General features: G+C 42.8%; 1 protein-coding gene across 1 annotated transcript in view; it reads right to left on the bottom strand.

The window, feature by feature from the left end:
* KTN1 (kinectin 1) overlaps nucleotides 1–27,949 on the bottom strand; it is a gene marked incomplete in the record, with an annotated part of 2,305,074 nt that overhangs the window by 2,072,984 nt on the left and 204,141 nt on the right. Inside the window, 2 exon segments of the mRNA XM_044074427.1 lie at nucleotides 518–658; nucleotides 2,698–2,817. Of these exon segments, the coding sequence (XP_043930362.1) occupies nucleotides 518–658; nucleotides 2,698–2,817 (261 nt within the window).

Below are 27,949 nucleotides of genomic sequence, written 5' to 3'. Positions count from 1 at the left end.
CATTTATTGAATTATTACCCAAGACAATGGCAAAAATACATTTATATTGAAAGCAAACCATTTTAACATGTTTCTAGTTAACCTCACCCACACCTTCATCCACAACAACTAGTTAACTAGTCAACAAAACAGCAATATATCTGCACAGGGAGCAAGCTGCGTCACTGAATGTAATTTTGGGGAATGCAAGAATAATTACTTTTGCCTGCAGTACAGTTTGCTTTTCTTCACCACTGTTGCGAGACCTCAGATAGTATATACAAGTCTGGGGGTGTCCTCCACATGGAAGGATGCAGCAGGGCTTGACGCCCTGCAAAAACAAAATTACCAAGTTGATATTAGAAAGTAGTTTTGGAAAATAGTTTCCTTTGGCTTTTTTTCCATTTAACAAAATTACCTTGACATGACATGAATTCAACCCACTTACAAGTTAAAAGTTGTCTAAGTAACACTATTTCAGTTCACCACTGTTTGAGTATATAAAATACAACATTTCGCAATGAATTGGGACACATACCTTCACCTGTATCTGCTGAGACTCCTGGTAGGTGACCTGTAATTTGTTCTGCACAGATCCAAGGTCCCTTTCCAATGTGCTGTTTCGTTCTCTTAGTTTTGCCTCCATTACAGTGGCTTTCTGTTTCTCTGCTACAAGTTCCTGTTGCACATATGGAAAAAAATGTTACATGAAGACAGCCTCCACCTAGCATACAAAAACAATTTACTCAGATGCACAAAAAGCTTTTTCAGCTATTACTTAGGTCTCTGACGCACCTTGTATCCAAGAGACTATGAAACACATGAATTCTAAAGCTTAAATACAAATTTGCCCAAAGAAGCCTGTTCCATGGCACAGAGGGATAAAGCTCTTCCATGATCAGCAAAAGCTGGGATCAATAAATCAGTACTTGGTCTGCCCCCTAGAGAACTGGCTTCACCAAGAATGGAGGCAATCAGAAAGTGCTCTGTAAACTCAGTCCATTCTTAGACCCACACAGCTTTCCAACAATGGTGGAAAAGATGACTGAATTGCCCCTGCCTTTACATGTACCAAATCAATGTAATGTTACTGGCTTGGAAGGCAACAGCATGTAGAAGCAAATAATCCTGAAAATCCTTTAATATATGACAAACTGCCCTTATTTCAAACACAGGTGTGCAGACTAGCTTCTGTGACACTGCATCTTGGACTGTCTGTCCTTAATGCTCCCATCTTAGATAAATGCAGTCTTTGCCGGGGTTGGGACTTGGAAAGGAATGTCCAGAGTTCAGTTTGGAGAGTGAAGCCACTTCATATACAACTTGCAAGTTCCAGAAAATGTTATAAGGTGTCATGGTATCAGACAATTAAACTGGCTGGACTCTCAAGAGCTCTCGTGTACAACATGGCATACAGAACCATGTAAACAGTTGTCATGAGGCCTAGTGCTCCGAGACATAGTAAATAGAGAGTAACTGTCTGGACAGTATTAAGCACCTTGTTTTGTAAGGGAAAGATCCTGTCAGAGGGAAGACAAGCTCAGCAGGATAGTGCTTTCAGTAATCATCCAATGAATGTTAACATCTGAGAAGGCTCCATCCATATGGGGAATTTGCGATTCCCAAGGACAGGAAAAAACTGAGAAGACACTCCCTTTCAGAAACTAATGTTCTGGGTTGTGGCCAGGAAGCAGTCATCCAGGTGAACTCACATCTTCACCACCTGCAAATCTCTGGTTCACTCAACCATAAATATACAACTGCTGACACCATGAGGTGAGACCAGGTGAAAGGATCTAGAAATAATAAAACTGCCCAGAAGCACAGAAACCACCTGGACTTCCAAGCAATGTTTGCATGATGGCACTTATTTGAATTTAAGTGATCCAGAAGGGTCATTTTCAGACCCAGCTCATGAGAACATCTTCAGACTAAATAAATCAAATAAAATGAAATACAGATAAAAGCCTGAATAAACTATACAAACAAAACCAATATAAATAAGGTCAAACACTGAAACTACCTAAACTATGAACATAAACATCTGTGCAAGCAAAAATTAGCTAAAGTAAACCAGGTTAAGCAAAACATGACAAAACACACTAAAGAGTGCAACAGCTGAAGGTGTATAAAGACAGGCAATTTATATAACTACCTAAAATATCATCAAAAATACAGACGCTATCAAATGCATGACTTGTCATAAATTAATTCAAGAAAATCAGACATCCCGCAAGTCCAAAAAGCACATACAGTTTCCTGACAGATTGAAATAAATGCACTCTGTATATTTATTCAAAAGGATTTTCTGGGTTATGTTTAGGCTCCATAGACAAAGCACAGGCTTAAAGTCTTCTGAACTTTTGGAAACTAAAATGAATATACACTAATATACAGATCCTTTCTGGCCTGGTGGGATGTCTTTGGAAGCTATTGTGTTTGAGGTTTCACACCTCTTTCTACTATGTTTATTTGGCAAAGTAGGGCATTTGGCAAGGGAAGATAATTTTATTCATATATTCTGTTAAACATTTTAACACCATCAACCCAACATCTATATCTGTAGAAAAAAACTGGTTACTAAAATCAGTCATAAAAATTGCACAGTGAAATGTCCTCAGAAATAGAAGTACTACAAATGTTCTACAGCCACAGAACGGAAAGTGAGATTAACATGCACAACAAGTAAAGAAACATGAATGACAAAAGTCAGAATACCTGATTTAGTAGTTTAACCTTTTCTTTGGCAATCGAGGCCTCTTCCTGGAGCACTACCACTGTTTTTTCTTTCTCTTGCAACTGATGCAAAACAGCAGCAGTCTCTCCCTTACCAGACTGCTACAAAAGAAACAGAAGTGATTTTACCATTATTTCTCAATTACAAGAGCAGCAAGAAATGATTATGTTTTACTCCTTCCAAATACTTTGGTATGAAAGGTACCAATGACCGAAGCAGTACTCTGGGCATGTAACTTGGGGATCAGCAACTTTACTGTCAACTATAATCCAGTGGCTGTAAAGGTGAACAAATGTATTTATACTGGTCAATACAGCCACATGTTTAAGGCATATTAAAGTATACTTTTTTAACAAAGGAGGTGTGAATGGCTATAAACTATTCTAGTACAGACCCATCAAAAGCTCCTTAAGTTTAATAAAAGACTCTACATAAAGTTTAAAGTTTAGTTAATGCAATTCCAATGCACAGTTAAGTACCAAAGGACAGTAAACGTGCTCTGATTCAGCAGTATAAAATTTTCCAAAGGAATAAATAAGCGCTCAACTGTTTATTGCTGGGGGAAACAAGTGATTAACTGCTCAGTTTATTGTTTCCCAAAATACTACTTGCATAGTACTGACACTAAAAAGTTATAAGGACTCCAAAGCCCAGGCCCTCTTGGATGGAGTCAAGAATGAGCAAGTTCACTAATTTTCTCCTTATAATAAACTCAGAAATGCAAGTCTAATTAACTGAGAGAATTCTACTGGTGAGACTGCCAGTTATATCTTTTCAAAAATAAACCTCTAAGTCATCATGCAGTGATCACCAACTTACCTGCCCTCTATGGAGACTACAGTTCATTCTAAACTTCTGATAACACCATTAATGCAATAACATTACAGAAAAGTGTCAAACAGAAACAAATATCCACTGGGCAACTTCTTCCCAGCTCTGAATGCAATTCAACTGGCATGTTTGACAGCTCCAAAAGAAAAAGGAGCAATATGCTACATGCCATAGCTGTCAAAACATCACAGAAAACTCTAATCAGCCAATCAAATGTTCAAATGAAGTCATCAAAAATGTGCATACAATTGCTCAGTTTTCAACCCCATAATCACTAGACAAATGAAATGTTAATGAGAGAGAAAAAGGATCCAACAAATCGTTTGTCATACAAGCCAATCTGACCTTGAATCATGTTTATGTCCATACTGTCGCAGAGAACATCAAAACAGTACCACAACTGATGGATATGAATCAATATAGCTATGAAGAGAGACAAACATTTGATAACTAATGATGATACAGAAAAAAAATCAAAAGTCCTGGAATACTTCATTATTGCTGGTAAGCTTGGATGCAAAGAATGCATTTAACAGGCTGTTTGGACCTCATGAGCAGTGCAATGGCAGAATGTGCATATGTGCATTTCCAAAAAAAAAAAAAAAAAAAGCATCAACACTGAGAATATACAAAAATCTGGAGACAAGGTAAAGGGGAAGGTGCATTTTCAGTCAGAATGAGTTTGAACAGCAAACCCAAAAAGTTGCCCACACTCCCTTTCGTTATTTACATTGTACTTGGAACCTTTAGCTAGGAAAATAAGATGTTAAATTCAACAATACACCTAGTATGCATGTCGGATGAAACTGCTTTTGTTTGCTGTTGACATATTATACCTGAGAAAAACAAAAATATATCCCTGTTCTCCTGGATATACCAAGGCAATTTCAAATATTCTCAGGTTATAAAATCAAGTATGACAAAAGCTTAAGCTCCAAATTATGCACATAGACAACTAGCTCAGAAGTACCAATATTTTCGTGGTCATGGCAAAAAGTATTTGAGCATTTTGGTTGAAAGAGAAACTGCACAGGCAGCCAAAGATACCTGTAAAGTGACTAAGTGACTAAACAGAAGGTAACAAAAAAGCAGAGAAAGTACAGTTGTGTAAAATCTTGCCATAACAGTAGATGTCCTTCTCTTCACTGATGCTGTATTCTTAACATGAAGGATCCCATGCCAAAGGTGGCCAGGCATCTGGCCGGTATACCAAATCCTTTAGGTTAGGGATACACCATATGTCACACGTATGCTCCCCGTACTAGACGAAGGGCATAAAGGTGATGTCCAGACGTATCATCCACAGAACTGAGAGCCCCAGGAGGAATGCCAGCCCTAGGATAACATACACATCCAGAGAGACAAAAGACAGAGGGGGGAGGGAGTGAACACTGCAACAGTGAAGAGGACGACAGACTTTTATGTTAAGATTTTACACAACTGTACTATAGCCTTCCATTTCACTGTTGCAGTATTCTTAACATGAGGGAGAGTGCAAAATCTCAAGAAGAAAGGGACGAGGAAGGGCCAGCAGAGCCTTCTAGTAACTCATGAAGAATGGCCCTAGCAACACCAGCTCTAGCCCTGAATATGACATCCAACTTTTAGTGCTTGGTAAAGGTATAGAGAGAAGTCCAGGTAGCTGCCTCAAGGACAGAATTGGTATCTAAACCCTTAAAATAAGCACCAGAAAAAGTCACAGCCCTAGTTGAGCAAGCCTTGATCGCAGAAGGAAGGCTCTTACCATGACAATAACAAAAGGAAATGGCTTTAGAAATCCAAGAGGAAATAGTATGCTTGGAAACTACCAAACCTAATGATCTGGGATGAAAAAACAAACAAAATGCTTTAGTTTTGTCCAAATAAAATCTGAGTTGTCTAAGCACATCCAAAGCATACAACACCTTCTCACTAGCGGACTGTGGAGAAGGGAAAAAAGTGGGCAAATAACTAGACTGATTAAGAGGCAACTTATCACCTTAGATACAACAGGATTAGTAACAAAGGGATAATCTCGTTATGAAAGACTAAAAAATAGCCATAAGGGCTTAAAGCTCAGACATCTGTCTGGCAAAAGTAAGCGCTAGCAAAAGAAGGGTCTTCCAAGAACAATGCTGTAAAGAAGCTGAAGCTGCAGGCTCAAAAGAAGTTTGTCAGTCAATTACTCAAAAAACAAATTAGGATCCCAGGAAGGAAGAACAGGCTTCCTGGGTGGTCCAATATGAAGGGTGCCTTTCAGAAATGGCTTGGTCTTGAACCTAGAGGCCAAAGGAGGAGCTAAAGGCAGACAAGCAGAAACAGCTGAGAGGTGGGCTTTAATAGAAGAACATGCCAACCCAGCATTGAGCGATTCACACAAGTGAGAGAACACCAAAGGAACAACCACAGTAAGAACCACAAAAAAGAGCAGCGGCAAACAATCCCAAAGCAGAACAGGTTTAATTAATAACGTAAGCAAAAAACGCTTTCGGAGAGCCCAGTGTCTCTCCTTCCTCAGACAAATTTTACAAAACTCGCAACCAGATTTATACAATTTAAAATCAATTATATAATCAAACAATTAAGTTGATTAGATAGAAATAGTGAAAAAGTAATAATACATAATTTAATTACAACACTTATTAAATGTTGCCGCACTCTGTTCCTCATCATTAACACAGTAAATGTATGTGTGTGTGTGAGTGTGTGCATACATATACACACACATAATACATGCATATATATATATAAATAAATACAAGTGAGAGAACACCAAAGGAACAACCACAGTAAGTGGGTCTAGCTTACGAGAAAGACACCAAATAAAAAAACATTTCCATTTGGACAAGTGGGTTTTTTGTCTTCTTGCAGAACCCCAAACCACATCCTTGGAAAAAAAAAAAAAAAAAAAAAGGTGCCTATAGGGAAACAAATTCCCATCACCTACAGTGTCAGATAAAGGGTGCACAGATGGGGATGGATGAGAGATCCCTTTTCTTGTGTGAGAAGGATCCATCCTATGAGGTAACTTCTGATAACTGCTCTTGGCTAAAAGCAGAAGAGGGAACCAATGCTGCCTGGGCCAAAAGGGAGTCACCAGCAAGATTTTGGGAGTATCCTGTTTTATCTTACACATGACCTTTGGAATGACAGGAAGGGGAGTGAAGATAAAGAAACATCCCCCTTCCATGAAAAAGATAGGCCATCCATCTTCCAGACCAGAGGACATGGAGCCCCGGCATAAAAATGAGAAAGTTGCTTGTTCAGAGGGGAGGCAAACAGAGCTACATGAGAAATAACCTACTGGTGTAAAATGTCCAGAAACACATCCCTGTGAAGCATCCACTCATGAGACTGTGTTATGGACTTGCTTAGGGAGTCTGCCACAAAATTCTGACTTGAAGGAATGTACACTACCTGAAGTGTCACTTGGTACTGCATAGCTAGCTCCCAAACTTGAATTACCAATCTGCAAAGAAGGTAGAACCTTGTTCCCCCTTGTTCGCTGACCTACCACGTCACTGTCATGTTGTCTGTAAAGATCTTTATTGCCCCTGGAGAACACAGTAGATGGAAAGCAGTTGGAGGCAACAGAAGAGCTCTCATCTCCTTGATATTGATGTGCTTCTTCTGTTGCCGAGGAGACCAGAGGTTTGGCACTTTTAGGTTTCCAAAGGAAGACCCCAACCCCTGGCTGAAACGTCTGTGAACAGCTCCTGAGAGGGAAGCGGGGTTTGAAAGGGGAGCCCTGGGGTTCACAGTCAGTTGGTGAATCCACCACTGAAATTCCAACTTGAGACCTGAAATAGGAGGAAGAAAACTCTAGAGGATGAGAATGCTGAAGCTAAACTGACTTTAGATAACACTGAAGCTTTCCCATGTGCCATTTGGTGAAGGGATGGAGGATGCCATGAATCCCAGAGCCCTCAGAAATTCACTGGCCAAATCAAGGCCAGAGGAAGAAGGGAATGAAAAATGGAGATGAGAGACAGAGCCTTCGGAGGAGGCAGCGATGATAGCATAGGAACAGTCTGGATCCTGCATTCCAGAAAAACATGATCTTGTGAAAGGGACAGGAAGGACTTCCGAAAAATTTACAGTGAACCCCAGGGTTTACAACAGGCCAATGGCAAACAAAGTGCTGTAAAAATCTCTGCAGAAGAGGCCTGAATAAGCAGGTCATCTAAATAAGGAAGGACCTGAATGTGCTTGAGCCTGCAAAAAGCAATTACAGGAGCTAGGCATTTGGTGAATACCCTTGGGGCAGCAGAGAAGCCAAAGGGCAAAGCAAAGAAATGAAAATGCGAGGAAGCAGATAAATGTAAACACTTCCTGAAAAGGGGATAAATACGGATATGTAGGCAAATATCCTTGAGATGCAGAGACACCATAAAATCCTGAGTAAGCAGCAGAGAGAACATTCAAAAAGAAGGACCCATCAGAAAGGTATTCAGGAAAGAAAGATCCAGAATGGGTCTCCAAGTGACCTCTTTCCTGGGAACCAAAAACATTCTGGAATAAAACCCCTTCTCCTTTGAGCAGTTGGACCCTCCAGAGTCAAAAAATTCCGAAGCATCTCTGGAAGAATACACATGAAAGGGGAAGATATTTCCAAACCATAAAAAACCCTTGGCAAATGATGGAAAGAACCCAGGAATCCTGGGTTACGCTTAACCAAACAGGAAGAGACAGAGAAAGACTGTGTGAAACAGGAATGTGTCTGGGAAGACCCGAGCAGTTGGACAGCACCTGGTTTATCAGGAAAGAAAGGCTTCTGAACAAAACTGGTCTGGGCAGACTTAGCTGGGGGGCACTCCTATCATCCTTCTTCCTTCTTGCCTTTAGAAGGATGACGAGATTGTCTTCTAACAAAAGACATTTTTTATTGGGCTAGTTTCACTGAAACTTTAGCACAGTGAAACAAAAATGTTTCAGGTCCTGTAACTCCTTGCCTTTTTCCTACAAGGACTTTAACAAATCAGCAGCAAACAAAAATATGTTTCCCACAGGAGCATCCGTCAACTTAGCCTTAATATCAGGCAGAGGTTGAAGCCATAGCCAGGAATACTTTATCAACACAGAGTCAAAAGCAGTAGCTCGAGAAAAAGCATCTGCTGCATCATAACTACATTTAATGGAATGGCGGGCTACCTGCAAAGAAGTCCCTAACAGGGACAAAGCAGATGTCTTTCCCTCAGAATTGGGAAGGTCATAAATAACATAGAAAGCCTGAGAAAGAAAAGCCAAAATGTATCTGGCCATACGAGTCTGATAATAGCCTGAAAGGTTTGGGTAGCTGATGTATAAACCTTTTTACCCAGCATTTCCATAGCCCTGCTGTCCTTATCAGAAGGCTTGTCAGATGCCCCTGAGACAACTGAAGGGTCAGCATATGGACACTTACAAAAATGAATCTGCAGTCAGGCACTTTACAAAACCAAACAGATTTTTTAGGAGCAGGGGACAGTGAGTCAGTGGCCTGAAATGCAGAAGAAAAGGCATACAATAAAAACAACCAAAAAGTACAGTTTTGTACCTACCATAAATGTAGATGTTCGAGTGTATATACTGCTGCAGTCATTACACTTGGGTTATCCTGCCGTCATGTGGTCCTGCAGTCGGCCGAATCCCAAAGTCTTGGTCCGGTGTCGGTTGTCGTCGCTTCTTCCCTGACGTCAGAGCGATGCCATTTTCTTCAGTTTTTCTTGCCCCAGATGTCAGGTGCCCCCAACTAGGAAGGCAATACAAATAACTATGCAAAAATACCTTAGTAGATAAACAATTGTATTAGCTGTTAGCAAATACACCATATAGGCATGCATCCAATAGAATGATGTACATGGAGTTATAACTAACACCCTGGTATGTAGAGGGGATGGTGGGAGGGTAACCTGGACTGCAGCAGTATATACACTCTAACATCTACATTTATGGTAGGTACAAAACTGTACTATGTTCATCGTGTTATACTGGTGCAGTCATCACACTTGGGTAGAATCCCAAAGCTATGGATGGGTGGCTGGTACTAAACTGGGTTAGGTGAAGCTAGGATGCCCTGCAGAACTGCAGTGGCAAAACCAGCTCTGGTTTTTGAGTATAATGGAAGGTGGTAGGTGCTTGGTAAAGGTGTGCACTGAACTCCAAGTAGCTGCCTCCAGAATGTCCTTGGTTGGAACCCTCCTGAGAAAGGCTGCTGAGGTTGCTGTAGCCCTGGTAGAATGGGACCCAATATTAACAGGCACTGCTTTCCCATGGTGCGAGTAGCAAAAGCGGATACAATGTGCTATCCATTTGGAGATGGTCTGTCTGGAAATAGCCTTTCCTTGTGAACCTGCAGCATAGGATACAAAGAGTCGGTCAGTTTTTCTGAAGGTCTTTGTCTTATCCAAATAGTAACGTAGCGGTCTGTGAATGTCCAAAGAGTAAAGGAGTCTTTCGCCTTTATTCTGGGGGTTTGGATAAAAGGTGGGTAAATGAATGGTCTGATTCAAAGCCACACTGGATACTACTTTTGGCATAAAGGTAGGGTTAGTTTGTAAAGAGACTCTGTCCTGATGGAAAATGATTAAAGGTTCCACTGCCATAAGTGCCTGTAGTTCTGAGACCCTGCGTGCTGAGGTGATAGCCAGCAACAGAGCTGTTTTCCATGACCAGTATTGTAGTTCTGCTGAGAAGGCTGGTTCGAAAGGAGGCAGTGTTAAATTTTTCTAAAACGAAGTTGAGGTCCCAAGCTGGCGTTGGCGGTTTTCTGGGGGGTCTTATATTCTTAGCCCCTCTGAGAAACTGCCTTAGTAAAGGGTGTGAGAATATGGCAGGATCCGTATTATATTGAGCTGAAATGGCTGAAGCATGGATCTTAATGGATGAGAAAGAAAGGCCTTTGTGTAGCATCTCAGTTAAGTATTGCAGTGTTTGAGGAATGTTTGGTATCCAATGATTTTGGCCTTTAGCTTGGTTCCATGCACAAAATCTTTTCCATTTGTCTGAGTAAGTTTTTCTGGTGCTGGGCTTCCTGGCCTCCAAAATGACATTCAGGACGCCCTTTGAGAGAAGTGTTGATTGATAATTCAAGGTATTCTCCATGCAGCTAAATTTAAAGTCCTGAGCTGACTGTGAAGGATCTGAGAGTTTTGCTGAGTCAACAGAAGTGGGAAATGAGGTAAGATCCATGGAGGGCTGTGAGTCAAGGTCCTTAGTAATGGGTACCAGTGCTGACGTGGCCAGTCCGGAGCAATGAGGATCATTTGAGGTCTCTCTGATCTGACTTTCAGTAATACCTTGGTCAAGAGAGGTAGTGGTGGGAAGGCATAGACTGTCAATGCTGTCCAACTGAATGATAGGGTGTCCACTTTCCAGGCTAGGGAATGATAAGTCCTTGTGCAAAATTTCTGTAGTTGGCAATTGCTGGGGGAGGCAAATAGATCTATGTCTGAGCATCCCCACCTTTGAGTTATCATTGAAAATACTTGTGGGTGTAGTCTCCACTCGTGAGGATCTGCCAAATTTCTGCTTAATTCGTCTGCCAATATGTTTTCCTTTCCTGGCAGGAATTGTGCTTGCAGTTGTACTTGGAAAGTCAATGCTGTGTTCCACAAGGTCATTGCCTGTCTGCATAAAGGGTAGGAGTGTGTTCCTCCCTGTTTGTTTATGTACCGCATAACTGTGGTGTTGTCTGTCCTCATTAGTAGTTGTCCTGGATGCAAGAGGTCCTTGAAGGCGGTCAGTGCATTTTGCACAGCTAGCATCTCCTTTTGGTTGATGTGTAGATGCATTTGTTTTGCGGACCATTTGCCCTGTATGCACTGTCCTGCCATGTGTGCTCCCCAGGCGTAGTCTGAAGAATCTGTTGTCATAGTTTGGTTTGCTGGAGGTAAGACGAAAGGAAGACCCTTGTTTATTTGACATGCTTAAGACCACCATAGGAACTCTTTTTGAAGGCAGGGAATGAGAGGTATACTTGTTTCAAGGCTGTGCCTGTGTTGAGTCCATACACTTTTCAGGTACCATTGTAATTTCCTCATATGCAGCTTTGCATGTGGAACTAGTTGAATGCAGGATGCCATGAACCCCAATGCCTGCAGGATTTTCCTTGCAGTGAGCTGGGTAAAAGTTGCCATCTTTTTGAAGTATTGAGTCAGTTGTTTTTGCTTGTCTGGCGTGAGATAAACCATCTGGGCCATTGTATTTAAGCTGGCACCCCGGAATATTATGTCTTGTGAGGGTATTAGCTTTGACTTCTTTTTATTTACTGTGTACCCTAGGCAACTTAGCAGCTTTGTTACAAATGCCAGATGCTGTAATAGAATGGCCTTGCTGTCCTCTTGGATCAGGCAGTCGTCCAGATATGGATAAATTTGTATTCCTCATTGTCTGCAGTATGCAATTACTGCTGCCAGGCATTTCGTAAATACTCTGGGCGCAGTAGATAAGCCAAAGGGCAATGCAGAGAATTGATAATGCGTTGTACCTGCCAAAAATCTGAGGTATCTTCTGCAATCTTGTCTGACAGGGACATGCAGGTATGCCTCTTTGAGGTCCAACGTTACCAGCCAAGACTCCTTGCCCAGCATGGGAAGAAGCTGCTGTAGTGTGAGCATTTTGAATTTGGGTACCTCCAGGTAAGTGTTTAGAATTGAGAGGTCTAAAATGGGTCTCCAGGCTTTGTCCTTTTCTTGGTACTAGAAATAGTCCTGAGTAAAAACCTTGACCTTTCTCCTTTGTAGGTACCTTTTGAATTGCTTTTATATCCATGAGAGCTGAAATTTGCATTTGTGCCTCTGCCCATTGGTTTTGCGGCAGATTTGGCATGCCTCTCATCCGTGGTAAAGTATGAAAATGAAATTTGTAGCCTCGGGTAATAATGTCCAGAACCCATTTGTCCTTTGTTACGATGCGCCAATTTTGTGGAAATAGAGCCAGTTTTCCTCCCAAAGGTGCTGCCAGGGCAATTTTGCTTGGCAGGCGAAGAGGGAAGTCATTGTGTTTGTTTCCTGAAGGGTTGAGATCTTTTGTCTCCACCTCTTTGAGTTGTTGTATGCCATTGTCTAGGCCTGAAAGAACCTTGTGGCTGGCCTCTGCCCCTTGGGCGTCTGTGCCTACCCCTTTGGGGTCTGTCTGATGCAGGAAAGGACCGTTTTTTGATGGCCAGTTTCTGCTGAAACGAGGAGGTTGTACCTGTAAAAAATCTTTAACTGTCTGCATAGATTTTGCCTTTTCTTCCATTTTCTTTAAAACTTCCTCTTCTTTGACACCAAATAACACATCGTTCTGCAATGGAGTATACAATAAAGTACAGTTTTGTACCTACCATAAATGTAGATGTCCGATAGGTATGCAACTGCAGTTCTTACATATGGGTTGTCCTGCCTCAGGCAGCCCTTCGGTCGGCGGATTCCAAAGTCTGGGTCCGGCGTCAGCTGAGGTCGCCCTTTCCCCGACGTCAGAGCGCCTGGGGTATAAAAGCGTCAGCCGACGCCATCTTCTTCAGTGTTTCTTGCCCCAGATGCCAGGTGCCCTCTAAGGAAGGCTAAATTTTGAAAATAGAGAAAAAATTCCAGATAAGTACAACAACATAAAAACAAATACACCATAAAAGATTACCCCAGGTAGCTAAAGTGAGGGGTAGAAACCCAAAGGAATACCACAGAGGGGTAAGGTGGGAGGGAAAACCTGACTGCGGTTGCATACCTATCGGACATCTACATTTATGGTAGGTACAAAACTGTACTATGTCCTTCAAGGATGCAACTGCAGTCCTTACATATGGGTTGAATACCATAGTCAACTTGGGGGTGGTAGGCACTAAGACAAAGATGGTGTAGCTAAAATGCCCTGCAGGACTGCAGAAGCAAACCCTGCTCTGGACCTAGAATATAAAGGCAGGTTGTAATGTTTGGAAAATGTATGCACGGAGCTCCATGTAGCAGCTTCTAAAATGTCCTTTGTTGCCACTCCTCTTAAAAAGGCTGTGGAGGTGGCTGTAGCTCTGGTGGAATGTGGCCTGATGTCAGCTGGCACAGTTTTTCCATGAAAATAGTAGCAGAATCGAATGCAATTTCCAATCCATTTAGAAATTGTCTGTTTGGAAATTGCTTTTCCCTGCAATCCAGCAGCGCAAGCTACAAAAAGCTGGTCAGATTTTCTGAAAGACTTTGTTCTGTCCAAGTAGTAGCGCAACTGTCTGTGTATGTCCAAGGTGTGCAGAAGTCTCTCTCCTTTATTTTGAGGATTGGGAAAGAAGGTAGGCAGGTGAATAGCTTAGTTCAGGGACACCCTGGATACCACCTTTGGCATGAATGACGGATTGGTTCTCAAAGAAACTCTGTCCTGATGAAAAATGAGAAATGGTTGTATTGCCATAAGGGCCTGTAGCTCAGAGACTCTTCTTGCTGAGGTTACTGCCAGAAGGAAAGCTGTCTTCCAAGACAGAAATTTCAACTCTGAAGATGCTGCTGGTTCAAAGGGAGGAAGAGTTAATTTTTCCAGCATGAAGTTGAGGTCCCATGCAGGCACTGGTGGTTTCCTTGGAGGGTTGATGCTCTTTATACCTCTTAGAAACTGTCTTAGTAATGGGTGAGAAAATACAGGCGGATCAGTGTTATATTTGGCAGATATTGCTGAAGCATGTATTTTTATGGAAGAATATGAAAGGCCATTGTGGAGCATTTCAGCTAAATATTCTAGGATCTGTGGAATGCTCATCACTGATGGGTCTTGACCCTTTTTGCTGTTCCAGATAAGAAATCTCTTCCATTTTGTTGAGTATGTTTTTCTAGTGGAAGGTCTGCGCGCCTCCAGGATGATATCTTTTACCCTTTTTGAAAGTGTATCCTGAGGAATAGTCATGGGATCTTCCAAGCTGTCAGCTTCAATGTTTTTAAGCTGGGGTGCAGTGTCCTGTAATTGTGCTGTGTCAGAAGAAGTGGCCATTGAGGAAGGAGCCACGGATTGGTGTGTGTCAAGCTCCGTAGCAGTGGGTACCAGTGTTGTCTTGGCCAGTCTGGAGCTATCAGTATGACTTTCGGTTGCTCTGTCTTGATCTTTAGTAACACCTTGGTCATCAAAGGAAGAGGTGGGAAGGCATATAGTGTTAGAGAGTTCCAACTGAAGGAAAGAGCGTCCACCTTCCATGCTTGAGGATGGTATGTCCTTGTGCAAAACTTTTTCAGATGGTGATTGAGGTGGGAGGCAAAAAGATCTATGTCCGGCCTTAACCATGCTTGAGTTATTTGTAAGAAAATGTCTGGATGCAACATCCATTCGTGTGGATCCATGATGTTTCTGCTTAGGCTGTCCGCCAGAACATTGTTCTTCCCTGGTACAAACTGGGATTGTAGCTCTATTTTCAATTGTAGGGAAATATCCCAGAGATTCATTGCCAGTCTGCAAAGAGGATAGGAATGGGTACCTCCTTGCTTGTTTATGTACCACATAACTGTGGTATTGTCTGTCTTTATTAGTAGATGGCCCTGATGCATGAACTTTCCGAAGGCCTTGATTGCATGTATCACTGCCAGCATTTCTTTTTGGTTGATGTGCAGGTGCTTTTCTTTTTGTGTCCATTGCCCTTGGATGCATCTGCCCTTCATGTGCGCCCCCCATCCATGGTCTGAGGCGTTTGTTGTTATGGTTTGGCTTGTATGAGGCTTGCTGAAAGGCAGACCTTTGTTTATCTGGCTTGCTTGAGCCCACCACAGAAATTCCTTTTGAAGGCATGGAATGAGTGGGATCAATGCTTCCAGGCTGTGGCTGTGTTGAGACCATAGACTTTTTAGACTTTTTAGATACCATTAGATACCATTGTAGTTTTCTCATATGCAGCCTTGCGTGTGGAATCAGAAGAATGCAAGATGCCATGAAACCCAGGGCCTGCAGGATTTTTGTGTTGCTAATTTTCTGAAGTAGTCTGGTAATTGCTTTTGTTTTTCTTTTGACAGAAACGCCATCTGGGTGTTTGTGTCCAGTGTGGCACCCAGGAAAGGTATTTGTTGAGATGGTACGAGACTTAATTTCTGAAAATTGACTGTGTATCCCAAGGCCTGCAGTAGGTGAATGACATAGTCCAAGTTTTTTAACAAGGCTTGTTGGCTGTCCACTTGTATAAGGCAGTCGTCCAGGTAAGGGTATATTTGTATCCCCTGAAGTCTGCAATGTGCAATTACTGATGCCAGGCATTTTGTGAACACTCTGGGCGCAGTAGATAAGCCAAAGGGCAATGCTGAGAATTGATAAAGCTCTGAGCCTGCAAGAAATCTGAGGTATCTTCTGCAACTTTGTCTGATTGGGACATTTTTTATTTATTTTATTTTACATTTGTTAACCGGGATGGTCCGACTGGATACATGTCCTTTTTCAGCGGAGGCCCGGGGAGAAAAGCTCCAGAGTTACATTGATAATTAGGTACAGTAAATGAGCTGAAAGAACTTAACAAAAACATAGGCTATTTACATACAAGTACAAGACTGCCATTACTATTTCTGAGATTACTACAAATGTAACATTAATAACATATTAGCAAGGACGGTAGGCAGTATAATGACAGAGTTAGACAGGATACATATTTCTTTATCACAGTATACAAAGTACTTATCATCTTAGCTAGTTGTTTATGTTTTAGTTAATGGCACAGAGCTAGTCTGGGTTTGAGCAAGGACATAGCCAGTGTGACTTGAAGTGGAGTTTTAGACTATTTTTGAATTGACTTAGAGAAGTTGCTAAGCGTGATGTTATTTGGGAGAGAGTTCCATATTTTACCAGTGGTGTTAGCAAATAGCGCGTCACCACCTAGGTTGAGAGATTTAGTTGTTTGGACAAGGAGTCTGTTTGCTGAGCGAAGGCAGCTTAGATTGGAGTACGGAGTCATTAAGTTTTTTAGTGCTGGGGTATTCTCAGGTTGTTTAAGGATTTTGAAGGCCTCTATGAGTTGGGACTGGTGAAGAAGGTGTGGGAATTCTATCCATCCAAGCTTTTTCAGGTTAGTACAGTGGTGTGTTCTGTAGGGTAGGCCTGTAACGAACCTGGCAATGTGATTATAGCAGGATGAGAGCTTGGCCAGATCAGATTTAAGGTGAGTGGGGACAGGAGAGGCATATAGTAGGGTAGAGAGAAGGTGTGAACGGGCTGTGGCTGCCCTGGCATTCGGGGTAAGGAAGGCTTTAATTCTATATAGGGTCCCAAGTTTCTTGTTGACTGACTTAATGGCTTGGTTGATATGTATATCAAATCTGAGTTTATTGTCAATGTTTACTCCTAACAGCTTTGTATAGGTGTCTGGGGAGATGATGGTCCCATTATTGGATTTTATAGTGAAGTTTTCAGTCGGAGATCTATTGGTTGGGTAAAAGAGAAGTAACTTGGTTTTGTTTGGATTTAAGATCAGGAGATGGTTGGCAAGCCAGTTTTCGACTTTGGTGAAGCTATGTTGGGTGGTAGTTAGTAGATTTGCAAGAGAGGCATTGGAACATATTATAGTCGAGTCATCTGCATATTGAATGCATGCAGGTATGCCTCCTTGAGGTCCAGAGTTACCAGCCAAGACCCCTTGCCCAGCATGGGAAGGAGTTGCTGTAAAGTCAGCATTTTGAATTTTGGCACAATAAGGTAAGTATTCAGTGCGGACAAGTCCAGAATGGGTCTCCATTGGTTTTCTTTTCTTGGAACAAGGAACAGTCTGGAATAAAATCCTTGGCCTTGTTCTGCAGAAGGAACCTTTTCTATTGCTCTTATTTGAAGAAGGTTTGTTATTTGTTTGAGTGCCTCTGTCCTTTGATTTGGTGGCAGGTTTGGCCTGCCATGCCTTGTTGGTAGTGTATGAAAATGGAATCTGTATCCTTTGTCTATTATGTCCAGTATCCATTTGTCCTTTGTAATATTGTGCCAATTTTGAGAGAATAAAGATAATTTTCCACAAAAAGGTGCTTCTAATTGAGCCCTGGTTGGCGGAGTCAAAGTCAAGTCATTGAGACTGTCCCTGCGGAGCAGTGGAAGGTCCTGCCCCACCTCTCTGGTTCAGAGGCTGCCATTGCCGTCCTCTGTAGGAGCCTCGAGTTTGCCCTCTACCTCTGCCACGTCTGTTTTTGCCTCTTTGAAATTTGTCTGTGTCTGGAAAGGACCAATGTTTAGAAGGCCAATTCCTGCTGAATCTTGGAGGCTGTACGTGGAGGAAATCTTTGACTGTTTGTACTGATTTTGCCTTTTCCTCTATTTTCTTTAAAACCTCTTGTGCAGTAGCACCAAATAGCTTATGTTTCTCTAGTGGTGCGTCCAAAAGCTTAATTTTCACATGGTCTGGCAATATTTGTTCCTTTAACCAAGCATGTCTGTATATGACCGCACCTGTCATTGCTGCTCTACATGAAGCTTCCAATGCATCATATCCACACTGAAGGAAATGGTTGCTAACCTGCTGAGTATTATGAACCAATTCCTGTAACCCCTTTCTATCTAAAGGTTCAGGGGAAGCCAATTTCTTTTGCAACTCATCCAACATGTATTCCTGATACTGAATCATATGAAATTGACAATTTAATGCTCACATAGAAAGGGTGGAAGAGGTATATACTTTCTTGCCCCACCTTTCTAAAGCCCTAGAATCTCTTTCTGAAGGAAGTGGATTCTTAGCAGTAGTGGAGGAAACCCCTTTAGGCCCCTGAGAAATAGTTTCAGGGTCAGCAGTATGGCCCTTGTACAGAAATTGATGTGTGTCTGGGACCCTGTAGTACCTGTCTGGCTTGACAGGAGCAGGGGGGAGGGAGTCAGGGGAAACACTAGACTCTAAGTACACATCATCTAAAACATTTAACACTGGAGGAATAGCTAAGGGTCTATGCTGAGGTAGCCTTAAAAATTCCCTTAACCTTTTCCTAGAGTCTGAGTATTCTTGGCCTTGCCATTTGAAGTGTTCCCTCATGGGATGAAGCGTTTCCACAAAGGAAAACTCCTCAGGAGGAGAAGCAGAGGGAATGGATTCCTCTGCATCAGACTCCTCGTAGGCCGGGAAGGCCTCCTCCTGGTAGTCTGAATGTGCAGAATCACCTGAGGCCTCATCAGAGGACTGGGGATCTACCTGCTCAACCCTAGGCCTCTTGACAAAAGGCGGCTGAGAGGCTCTCTCTGGATGTGGCAGAGAACCCCTAATTAAAGAAATAAGGTCCTCAGCTAAACTTAAAATTTGAGAACCAGAAGTGGATCCCAGAGAAACAGATCTTGGAGGGAGAGACTTAGCCTGTTTGGCAGCCTTAGCACGTGCATAGGCCTTAATGGACATAGACACTGGAGGCCTGGCAGCCCCACGTGCTGGGGTAGTCAGCCACTGAAATGGTGTCAGGAATATCCTGGGCTACGGTCTCAGAGGGGAGAACAGAAACCGGCACCGAGCTGGCCTCCGGTACCGAAGTAACCGGTGGGGTGGTGTCGTCTGTCTGTAGCGGTTGTGAAACCGGCTCAGAAGAGACCGAGACACTCGCGGTAGGCCTAAGTGTGGTGTCGGCCGAGACCGCGGACCGCGAGTGTCGGTCCTTATCCTTCCGTTTTTTAGGTAAATGTGCTGTCGGAAGCTCCGACGGCATGATATAACAGAACTCTTCCCCAAAATAATCCTGTGCAAACTCTGACAGACACCTAAGAGTGCGTTTATTGAAAGAAGCACAAGCTGTACAGCACGAGACGTTGTGTTCTGGGCCTAGACAGGGTAAGCAGTAAGAGTGGAAATCCTTATGAGGTATTTGTTTCCCACAAGTTAAACAATTATTAACTTTTACAGTGTTATCGGACATCGGCTGAGGCAAGAAAAGGTCCCCAACGGGGTACTTAGCTTTTTTGAAGACTTCAGTAGCTGAAAACACAGGAGCTGGCCGACCGGCACTTGCGAACTGCTTCTGCTTCGGGCGCCGCGCATCAAGAAAGACTGAAGAAGATGGCGTCGGCTGACGCTTTTATACCCCAGGCGCTCTGACGTCGGGGAAAGGGCGACCTCAGCCGACGCCGGACCCAGACTTTGGAATCCGGCCGACCGAAGGGCTGACTGAGGCAGGACAACCCATATGTAAGGACTGCAGTTGCATCCTTGAAGGACATCTTTGCTTTGACATGTTCTGGTAAGGCTTGCTCTTTTAGCCAAGCATGTCTACGTATTACAGATCCTGTGACAGCTGCTCTACACGAGGCTTCCAATGAATCAAAACCACACTGTAAGGTATGCTTTCCCCACCTGTTCTGCTACATGCAGCAAATCCTGCATCTCTGAAATCAGGTTGATCTGTCTGAGGGATTATTTTCTGCTTTAACTGTGTAATCAAGTACTGCTGGTATTTTAGCATGTGGAATTGGCAGTTTAAGGCCCTCATGGCCAAAGTGGCAGACGTATACACTTTCTTCCCCCATTTTCTAATGCTCTGGAATCTCTTTCAGAAGGTAGTGGATTCTTAGCAGTAGAGGCCTTAACCCCTTTGGGACCCTGGGAAATTGTTTTGGGGTCTGCAACAGGGCTTTTATATAGAAACTTATGAGAATCAGGAACTCGGTAGTATCTGTCTGGTTTAGCTGGTGCAGGAGGTAAGGAATCTGGGTTTAGACTAGATTCGGCATAAACATCATCCAAAATGTCTAAAACTGGAGGAATTGCAAGGGGTCTATGCTTTGGGAGAAGAAGAAACTCATGGAGTCTTTTCTTAGAGTCAGAGTAATCTTGGCCTTCCCAGTGGAAGTGTTCCCTCATGGTGTGTAAAGTTTCCCCAAAAGAGTAGTCTTCAGGGGGGCAGACAGAGGGAATGGACTCTTCAGCATCTGAGTCTTCATAAGGAGGGAAGGAATAATCCTGGTCCTTAGAGTTAGCTGAGGAAATGGATGTTTGGGGTCAGAGGAAGGATAATCTTCCTCCAGTCTAGGCCTTTTGTCAGGAGGGGGTTGTGCACCCCTGATAAGGGTAATTAAATCCTCAGCCATCTTAAGCATCTGTTTTTTAGGTATAGGGGCCGGTGGGGGGGACTGTGGACCCGGTTTCCTAACTTTTAAGGGGGCTTTAAGTTTAGCATAAGACTTAATAGAGATGGTTTGAAGACACCTTCAGAAACCGAAGGCCTGTCCAAAATCTCGGGATCACCGTCAGGGTTGGCATCCGAGGGGTGAGATGGAACTGGCTCCTGAGGCCCAGCTGATTCAGTCTGGGAGGCCATCAGAATTTCAAAATCTGCGATAGTCAGGGGCTGCGTAGGCACCTCGCTGAAAACCGGAGAACTGGCGGCAGGCCTTGCTGAGGCCTCGGTATCTGGTCTTGGCCTTGGTTGTCTGTCCTTGTCCTTGCATTTTTTAATCATTGCTGATGTCGGTTGCTCCGACGACATGCTATAATTACATTTTCTGCCAAAATAATGTTGGCCGAAATCTGCCCGACGCTTGATTGTACGTTTGTTGAACCTAGCACAAAACCAACAACCAGAGACATCGTGGTCTGGGCCTAGGCAAGGAATACAATAAGAATGAAAATCCTTATGAGGTATTTGCTTACCACAAGAAATGCAATTATTAACTTTGTCTGACATCAGTCTGAGGCAAGAAAAGTTTCCCCAACGGGGTACTTAGCTTTAGAGAAGACTTTGGGCTGTAATTCGATTCGAAAATCTCAGGAGCTAGCCGACCGGCACTTGCGAACTGCTTCTGCTTCGGGCACTGCGCGGCAAGAAAGACTGAAAAAAATGGTGTCGGCTGCCTCTTTTATCCCCGTGTCACTCTGACGTCAGGTAAGAAGTGACTACAACCGACGCCGGACCAAGACTTTGGGATTCGGCCGACTGCGGGACCGCCTAATGGCAGGATAACCCAAGTGTGATGACTGCAGCAGTATAACACGATGAACATCAAGAGGAAAAGCAAATGGTCTAGGAGACTCCATCGGAAGGAGCTCAGACCACCTTCTCTGAATTTCAGACACTTGGGCACAATCCCATTTAAAGAATACCATCAACCTGGAAATAGTATCCCCAAAGGAAATCTCCTGAAAAGGAGATTCAGGACTAGCAGACTCCTCTTTAGAGCCATAATCCAAATGGGAAGGAATCTTAGAAGAATAAACCTGAGTTTCCTCATCAGAATGCTCTTCCTCAGAGGAATCCTGTTCCCTAGTTCTCCTGAGGGGGAAGATGACCAAGGGGAAGCCAGAACAGAGACCCCTTGAGGAGGCTTCAAGGTCATAAGAGCATTGAACAAGCCCTGTGAAAATTTTGCCATTCAGTGTGAGGGTCCTTAGGAGCAGGAGAGATAGGTTTTGTCTTTTGCTACTTTTTTTATAGGGGACATCCGCCTTATGAAAGGTAAAAGGCTCCAACATCGGCTTACACTCAATTACTGTAGTCAGGACGTCTACCCTCACCAGTATCTAGGTAACCCCCCCCAGGCCCATCTGTGACAATCAGCTGTGGTCCCTCTAAATGCCCGAAATGGACATTTGCAAAGCCTCTGACGATGTGTGAGAAGTTGGATCCATAACTGCCTCTGAAATGGTCACAGCAGAGGAACTCAGCACAAGAACTGGACAATCCTCCAGGCTTTCAACTGCCTCAAGAGAGAGATGTCCAGTGGAGGCAGGACAGCCAGAGAATCTGATCTAACTTTCTGGTCTTCTTCTAAGACAGCTGACCCTCAGACCAGGAAGTACCCTCCATAACATCTTTCACTAAAAACCTTAGACGCTAGTTTTCAAGACAGATGGCTAGTGATGACACACGACTATGTATGATCTTTGGAACAGAAAGCCTAACAAATAGTATAGGGCTTACGGTTGTGAGAAACACCTAAACAAAACAAGCACTGCTCATGACAGTCTTTATGGGGAATCCGTCTCCCACACTGGCATTTACCCTTTCTGGATTACATGAAACCCCACAACACAAATGCAAAAGAAAAGGATAAGCAAAAAACCCCAAATGGGGCACTTATCTGACAACAACTATGTAAACCAGCAAATGACTCAAGTGATCAGACCAACTATCAAAAATGGTGTTCGGACTGGCGGCAGAAAAGTTCTAAATATGATACAACGGATATTACCTTTATGCCCTATGTCTAGTGTAGGGAGCATGTGTGTCACATATGACATATCTTTAACCTAAAGGCTTTGGTATACTAGCCAGACTCGAGCCACCCTTGGTAGGGGATCCCTCATGTTAAGAATACTGCAACAGTGAAATGGAAGGACAGCTACTGTTACAGATCTTGACAATCAGACACAAGCAGTGAAATTATTATATAGAGGTCAGGCCTACTTCTTTCCAGCTTGAAAACTACTTCTGGAAATGCACAATTTGTATAATAAGAAAGTAGTTAAGTGTCAACTTAAAAGTGAACATAGCTAGGCATCTTATGGGTCCAGTGCTCTCTTGCTTAGTATTGTTCCTCTGTTCCAAATTAACAAAATGTTTACACAAGAAGGGAAGAGGAGAAGGTTAAGGGAGGTAAGCAGATTACTCCTTTGAACTGTGGGAGGGACTAGGAATCAGACTTGAGAGGGTCACTAAGGTCACCTAGCTGAGATGCACCTATATAATTCTAGCAGATGGACACACATTCCAATAGAAAAAAAGGGCGTTAATAAAAGATGGAAATTCCAGGGATAATGAACACAACACTTACTGGACACAAGCAGATATAGTACAAAGTGGCAGAAAATGCTTAAAAGAACTACACAAACGAAAGACTAGAACGAAAATATTGGCCTAAAGGGATATTTGTAGTTTAAGCCAGATGGTACAGACAAGATGCAGTTGCTGGATGTATTTGCTGAAGGCTGGATGAAGAACCAAAGTAGTGGGAAGACAGGAAAAAAAAAGTGGGCAAGGTTAAAAGACTGGGAAAGGGCTTAACCGTAAGCTTATATGACAGAAACAGTTAACCCATTATTAATTGAAAGCAGGATATAGGCAGACCGACAGGGAGAGTGAAGCACAAAATCTAATGCTATCTGTATTAAAGGTTATGATAAAACTGAAAACAGAAAATGCAGTTAAGTATGGCATATGAAACGTTCCATGGGAACTATAAAACACAGTTAGATAAGATTAGGAAAGTTTGAGAAAATGTAATGGGAACAAATGTGTATGGCACTTGAAGTATGCAACAAAAATCAATGTTTGCTTGTAAAGATATTTTATACCTTAAGTTAACTACACAAGATTTTTTCTTCAACCAGAGAAAAGCCACTGAAGATGTAATGGGGAACAGAGCGATAACTAAGAATTTTTGTTTTGGGGGTGTGCCAACTGGACTGATTTGAAAAATGCATTACCAATTACCACGCTACAACTACTGGATGAACAATTAACTACAGATAAGGATTTTTTTTTCAAGGTGGAGTTTAGATTTAAAGGTTACAATGTACAGTACAGAAAAGCTCTTAAGTTGACCAATGCTGTCGGCCCAAAACCAATCACAAGAAAATGGAAATCAAACATTAAACCAACATTAGTACACATACTAAAAAAACTGAAAAAATATAGAAAAAAAAGAGGATCTTTTAGACAGAGTTACATTTAAATAAATGGTATATATAGTAATAGTACATGCAAACAGTTGTGCAAAATTAATAATATTCAAGACTGTGAAGTCTGGCAAGCAACAGATAAATGAGAATGTAAAGAAAGTTTCAAAACTAATACTTTTCAGGGAAAGCAAAAATATAAAACAGCAACGTAACCTGAAAACAAAATGATGCTTAAAACTGATCTTTTTACATCAACATTAGGAAGTAAGTTTATGAAAAAAAAGTTTAAAAAAATAAATAAAGGCAACACTAGTCACTGACAACCAATGCAAGAGAAGTTAAGAAGCCAACAAGTATGACAAGTTATATTGAGAAAATTCTACAACGGCTATAGTACCATCACTGCACCACTGAGGGAATACAAAAAAAAAAAATCTTCTTCACAATTAGAATTAAAGGTAAACCTAGCAGTATTTGCCATATTTTTGACAGAAAGCAGATCGGTATTGGAAGTTGATGTTAGTTATCCAGGACGAAAGGTAACTGCAAGTGAAATATACAACAGTGCTCAAAGGGTGGCAATTTGCATCAGTAAGCCATTAGCACACATGGACATATGCTCCCAGACTGAAAAGAAAGCACTAGCCATAAGGCAGCATTTACTAACCCTTATCAAGTATAATGTTGGAAAGACTTTAAACCAAGCACAAACCATTAAAAAAACTTTCCGGGGGAGTATTTATCAATTCAAAACTACCATTTAAAGTGTTTTTTTGACTGTATCTGCTTTATTTTCTGAAAAAAAAATACTTGTTTTCCTGCCTTTCTAAGCTAGTATAGTCCAGTTTTCAGGTTAGTGCTGAATTCAGGGTTGTGTTACAAGTTTCTGTGTTTGCCCATACCTTACTTGGATAGAAGGACATTTCTCTGTTCACTGTGAGAGAGGGAGCTTTGAGCAGCCTATCTAAACCTGGAGGAGTGGTTTCAGCCCAGAAATGAGTAGTTTATTAGCCATTTTGGGCTAATTTCTATCTCTTTCATTTCCCTGCTATAAAACCTGCATTTGCGCGGTTTTGCAGGCTGGGCAGTGCCGGTTAGCTAGGGTATAACTATTCCCGGCTCCACAAAGTCTACTCTCTAATTTTTCCCCTTGGAACTAGACAAACTTTCAACTTAAGCACTCAAACCATTCACTTCTCATCCCGGCACTTGCTCAAAACTCATAGCAAGCACTAATAAACCTTAGCATTAGACCCGCCCTTACACTGTAAAGAAGGACAAGACTCTCTATTCGACCTTGCCAGCCAATCAGTAAAACAGTTCACTGTACCTATCCAGGCATGTCCAAAGGGCAGTTTCAGGTGTACTCTCCAGTCCAACTGGTGAATTTCGGCATTTTAAGGCAATGTTGCAATTGCCTCATGTACACAGACAACCCTCTCCTCCTTCCACCAAACACTAATACATGCGAGAGATGCAATTATACAGTCAAACTGGAAGCCAAGCTCTCTCAATCCAAGACTGGGCCAGGCAGTCAAGAGGAGAAGGGAATTACTTGCATCACACCACCAGTCTCACATAGACCTATGAAACCAGCCCCGGCAAAAAAAAAAACACAAATACATGAAAACATACTAGGAGGCTCTAAATAAAACTCTGCAAAAGCAACAGAGACCTCCAAAGCAGACATCCAAGCAACCTGCAACCCCCCCCCCAACACAAACCATGAAACACATACTTCACAAAACCAGTGTGCCATGCAATCACAGCCCTCAAGGCAAAATAACATACCCAACACACTAGTATAAGGTGACTCTATAGTCAGGCACAATGACGTCCCACTCTCTAGGCTGTACAAGGAGAAGTTTACTGTTTGCTGCCTGTCGGTGCCAGGATCCGCCACATAACACAAGCACTCAGGTCACTCCAGAACAAGTACAAATATGACTGTCATTGTCCATGTTGGTGTGAATGACCTGAGCCATACCTCCCTGGACTACATGGAGAGAGACATGGAGATCTAGGATCACGCAGCCCAGGCCAGTATGACCCTGACCCTGAGTAGCATCCTGCCCTCACCAAGAATGATACCACGGTATAGAGAAAAAATTATCAATTTCAACAATTGGCTAAGCTTCTCGTGTCATTCAAAGGGGATAGTGTCTGTCAGCCTGGGATGACATGCTCGACAAGCCACGCTGCTTCGCTAGAAATGGCGTGCGTCTGTCACCCTTAGGCTTTCGAATACTGGCCAAGGCTCTAGCCACCCCCACAGTGACTTTTTTAGGCAAGGCTCAAAAGACAAAATCCACCGCCGTAAATAGCACAAGTAAAAAAAAACTGAGGGTAATGCTACTCAATGCCAGAAGTCTAAACCTCAAAATGCACGCACTCGAGGCACTCCTCAGTATGGAGAAAATCGATATATGTGCAGTAACAGAAATCTGGTTTAAGGCTCCAGACAGCACCCCAGCACTACCAGGCTACAACTCATACCACACATTTCGGCCACAAAACCCGGACTGAAATACAAAAGGCGGGGGAGTATCCATATTCATCAAGGATACCCACACCTCCAGGTTAGTGGCACAGCACAATGTTTCAGAGATCATCCATGTGCAACTAACGGGCAAAACTGCTATTCAAATAATACCTTGCCTCAGATCACCCACCATGTCCCAGGACCCCCACGCTGCATTCCTAAAACACTGGGAAACAAAGGCCCTACCAAACACCCTGACATTGGGTGATTTCAATTATCGAAACATTAACTGGGAGAACTACTCAAGTACAAACTCCCTGGCCCAATATTTCCTAGAATTTATAAACTCTAATGCCCTGGATCAACTAGTCAACACCCCCACCAGAGGTGACAACATATTGGACCTGGTCATCACCAACATGGGCGACCGGTGTTCCACACCGGACGTCAACCCCTCATTGGTTAGATCTGACCATAAACTAATCACTCTGGATATCCAACTTCCGCCACCACCCCCGGCCAAAGAAACCACTGTGAAAAACTTTTCAAAAGCAAACTTCACGTTACTTATGACCGAGGTGGGAAATTTCAAAGGCCCCATGCTAAAGGATAACGCTGTCCAAGCTGCAAAATCCTTTACTAATGCACTCTACAGGCACCTAACAAGAATAAATGGATTGTGCTATCCCAAACAAAACCAAGACTCACTCCTCCAAGAAAAGGAAACCAGTCTGGTGGACCCCTGCCATAAACAAGCTACACAATAGGAGGAAACTAGTACAGAAAAGAGTAAAATCCCAAGAAGGGAAGACATCCCTGATCAGTATCAGCAAGAAACTACATTCCCTCATAAAATCATCCAAGGCTAGATTCGAAAGAAAATTTGCCATCGACTCCAAAGATAACCACAAGGCATTCTTTAGCTATGTCAAGAATCTAAGTGGCAATTCTCAGATCTTCTCGGAGTTAGTGCAGAATGGCACAAAATACACTGAACTGACCGATATAGCCAACATCCTGGCAGACAGGTTCAGTGCAAACTTCACCCCCAAAAGGGCCCATAACTATACCAGAGGAATGTAGTGCCCCTGAAATCACAGACACTCAGGTTAAAACATCCCTCTCCAAATCCAAAAACACAGCATCAATGGGATCAGATGGTGTCCCAGGCTGCGTCCTACATGAGCTCAAAGATGAACTAACCCTCACCTAAACGCACCATTTAAACTCAGCCTCTCCACAGGCTATGTGCCCACAGAGTGGCGCACAGCAACAGTTATTCCACTCCACAAAGGTGGAGCCACAACAGACCCTGGAAACTTATTGCCCTATAAGCCTGACAGGCTTGGTCTGCAAAGCTATGGAGCGAATCATCATGGATCCCACTAATAGAGACATTGGGAACCTCTAAACACTGGACTCTACCCAGTTTGGCTTTGTTAAGGGCAGATCATGCCTCCTAAACCTGGTG

The sequence above is a fragment of the Protopterus annectens genome, chromosome 6.part0 (assembly GCF_019279795.1).
Source record: "Protopterus annectens isolate FY-2018-M chromosome 6.part0, PAN1.0, whole genome shotgun sequence".
Lineage (NCBI taxonomy): Eukaryota > Metazoa > Chordata > Ceratodontiformes > Protopteridae > Protopterus > Protopterus annectens.
The sequence above is the reverse complement of the archived record's forward strand: the minus strand, read 5'-3'. Positions and strand labels throughout refer to the sequence as shown.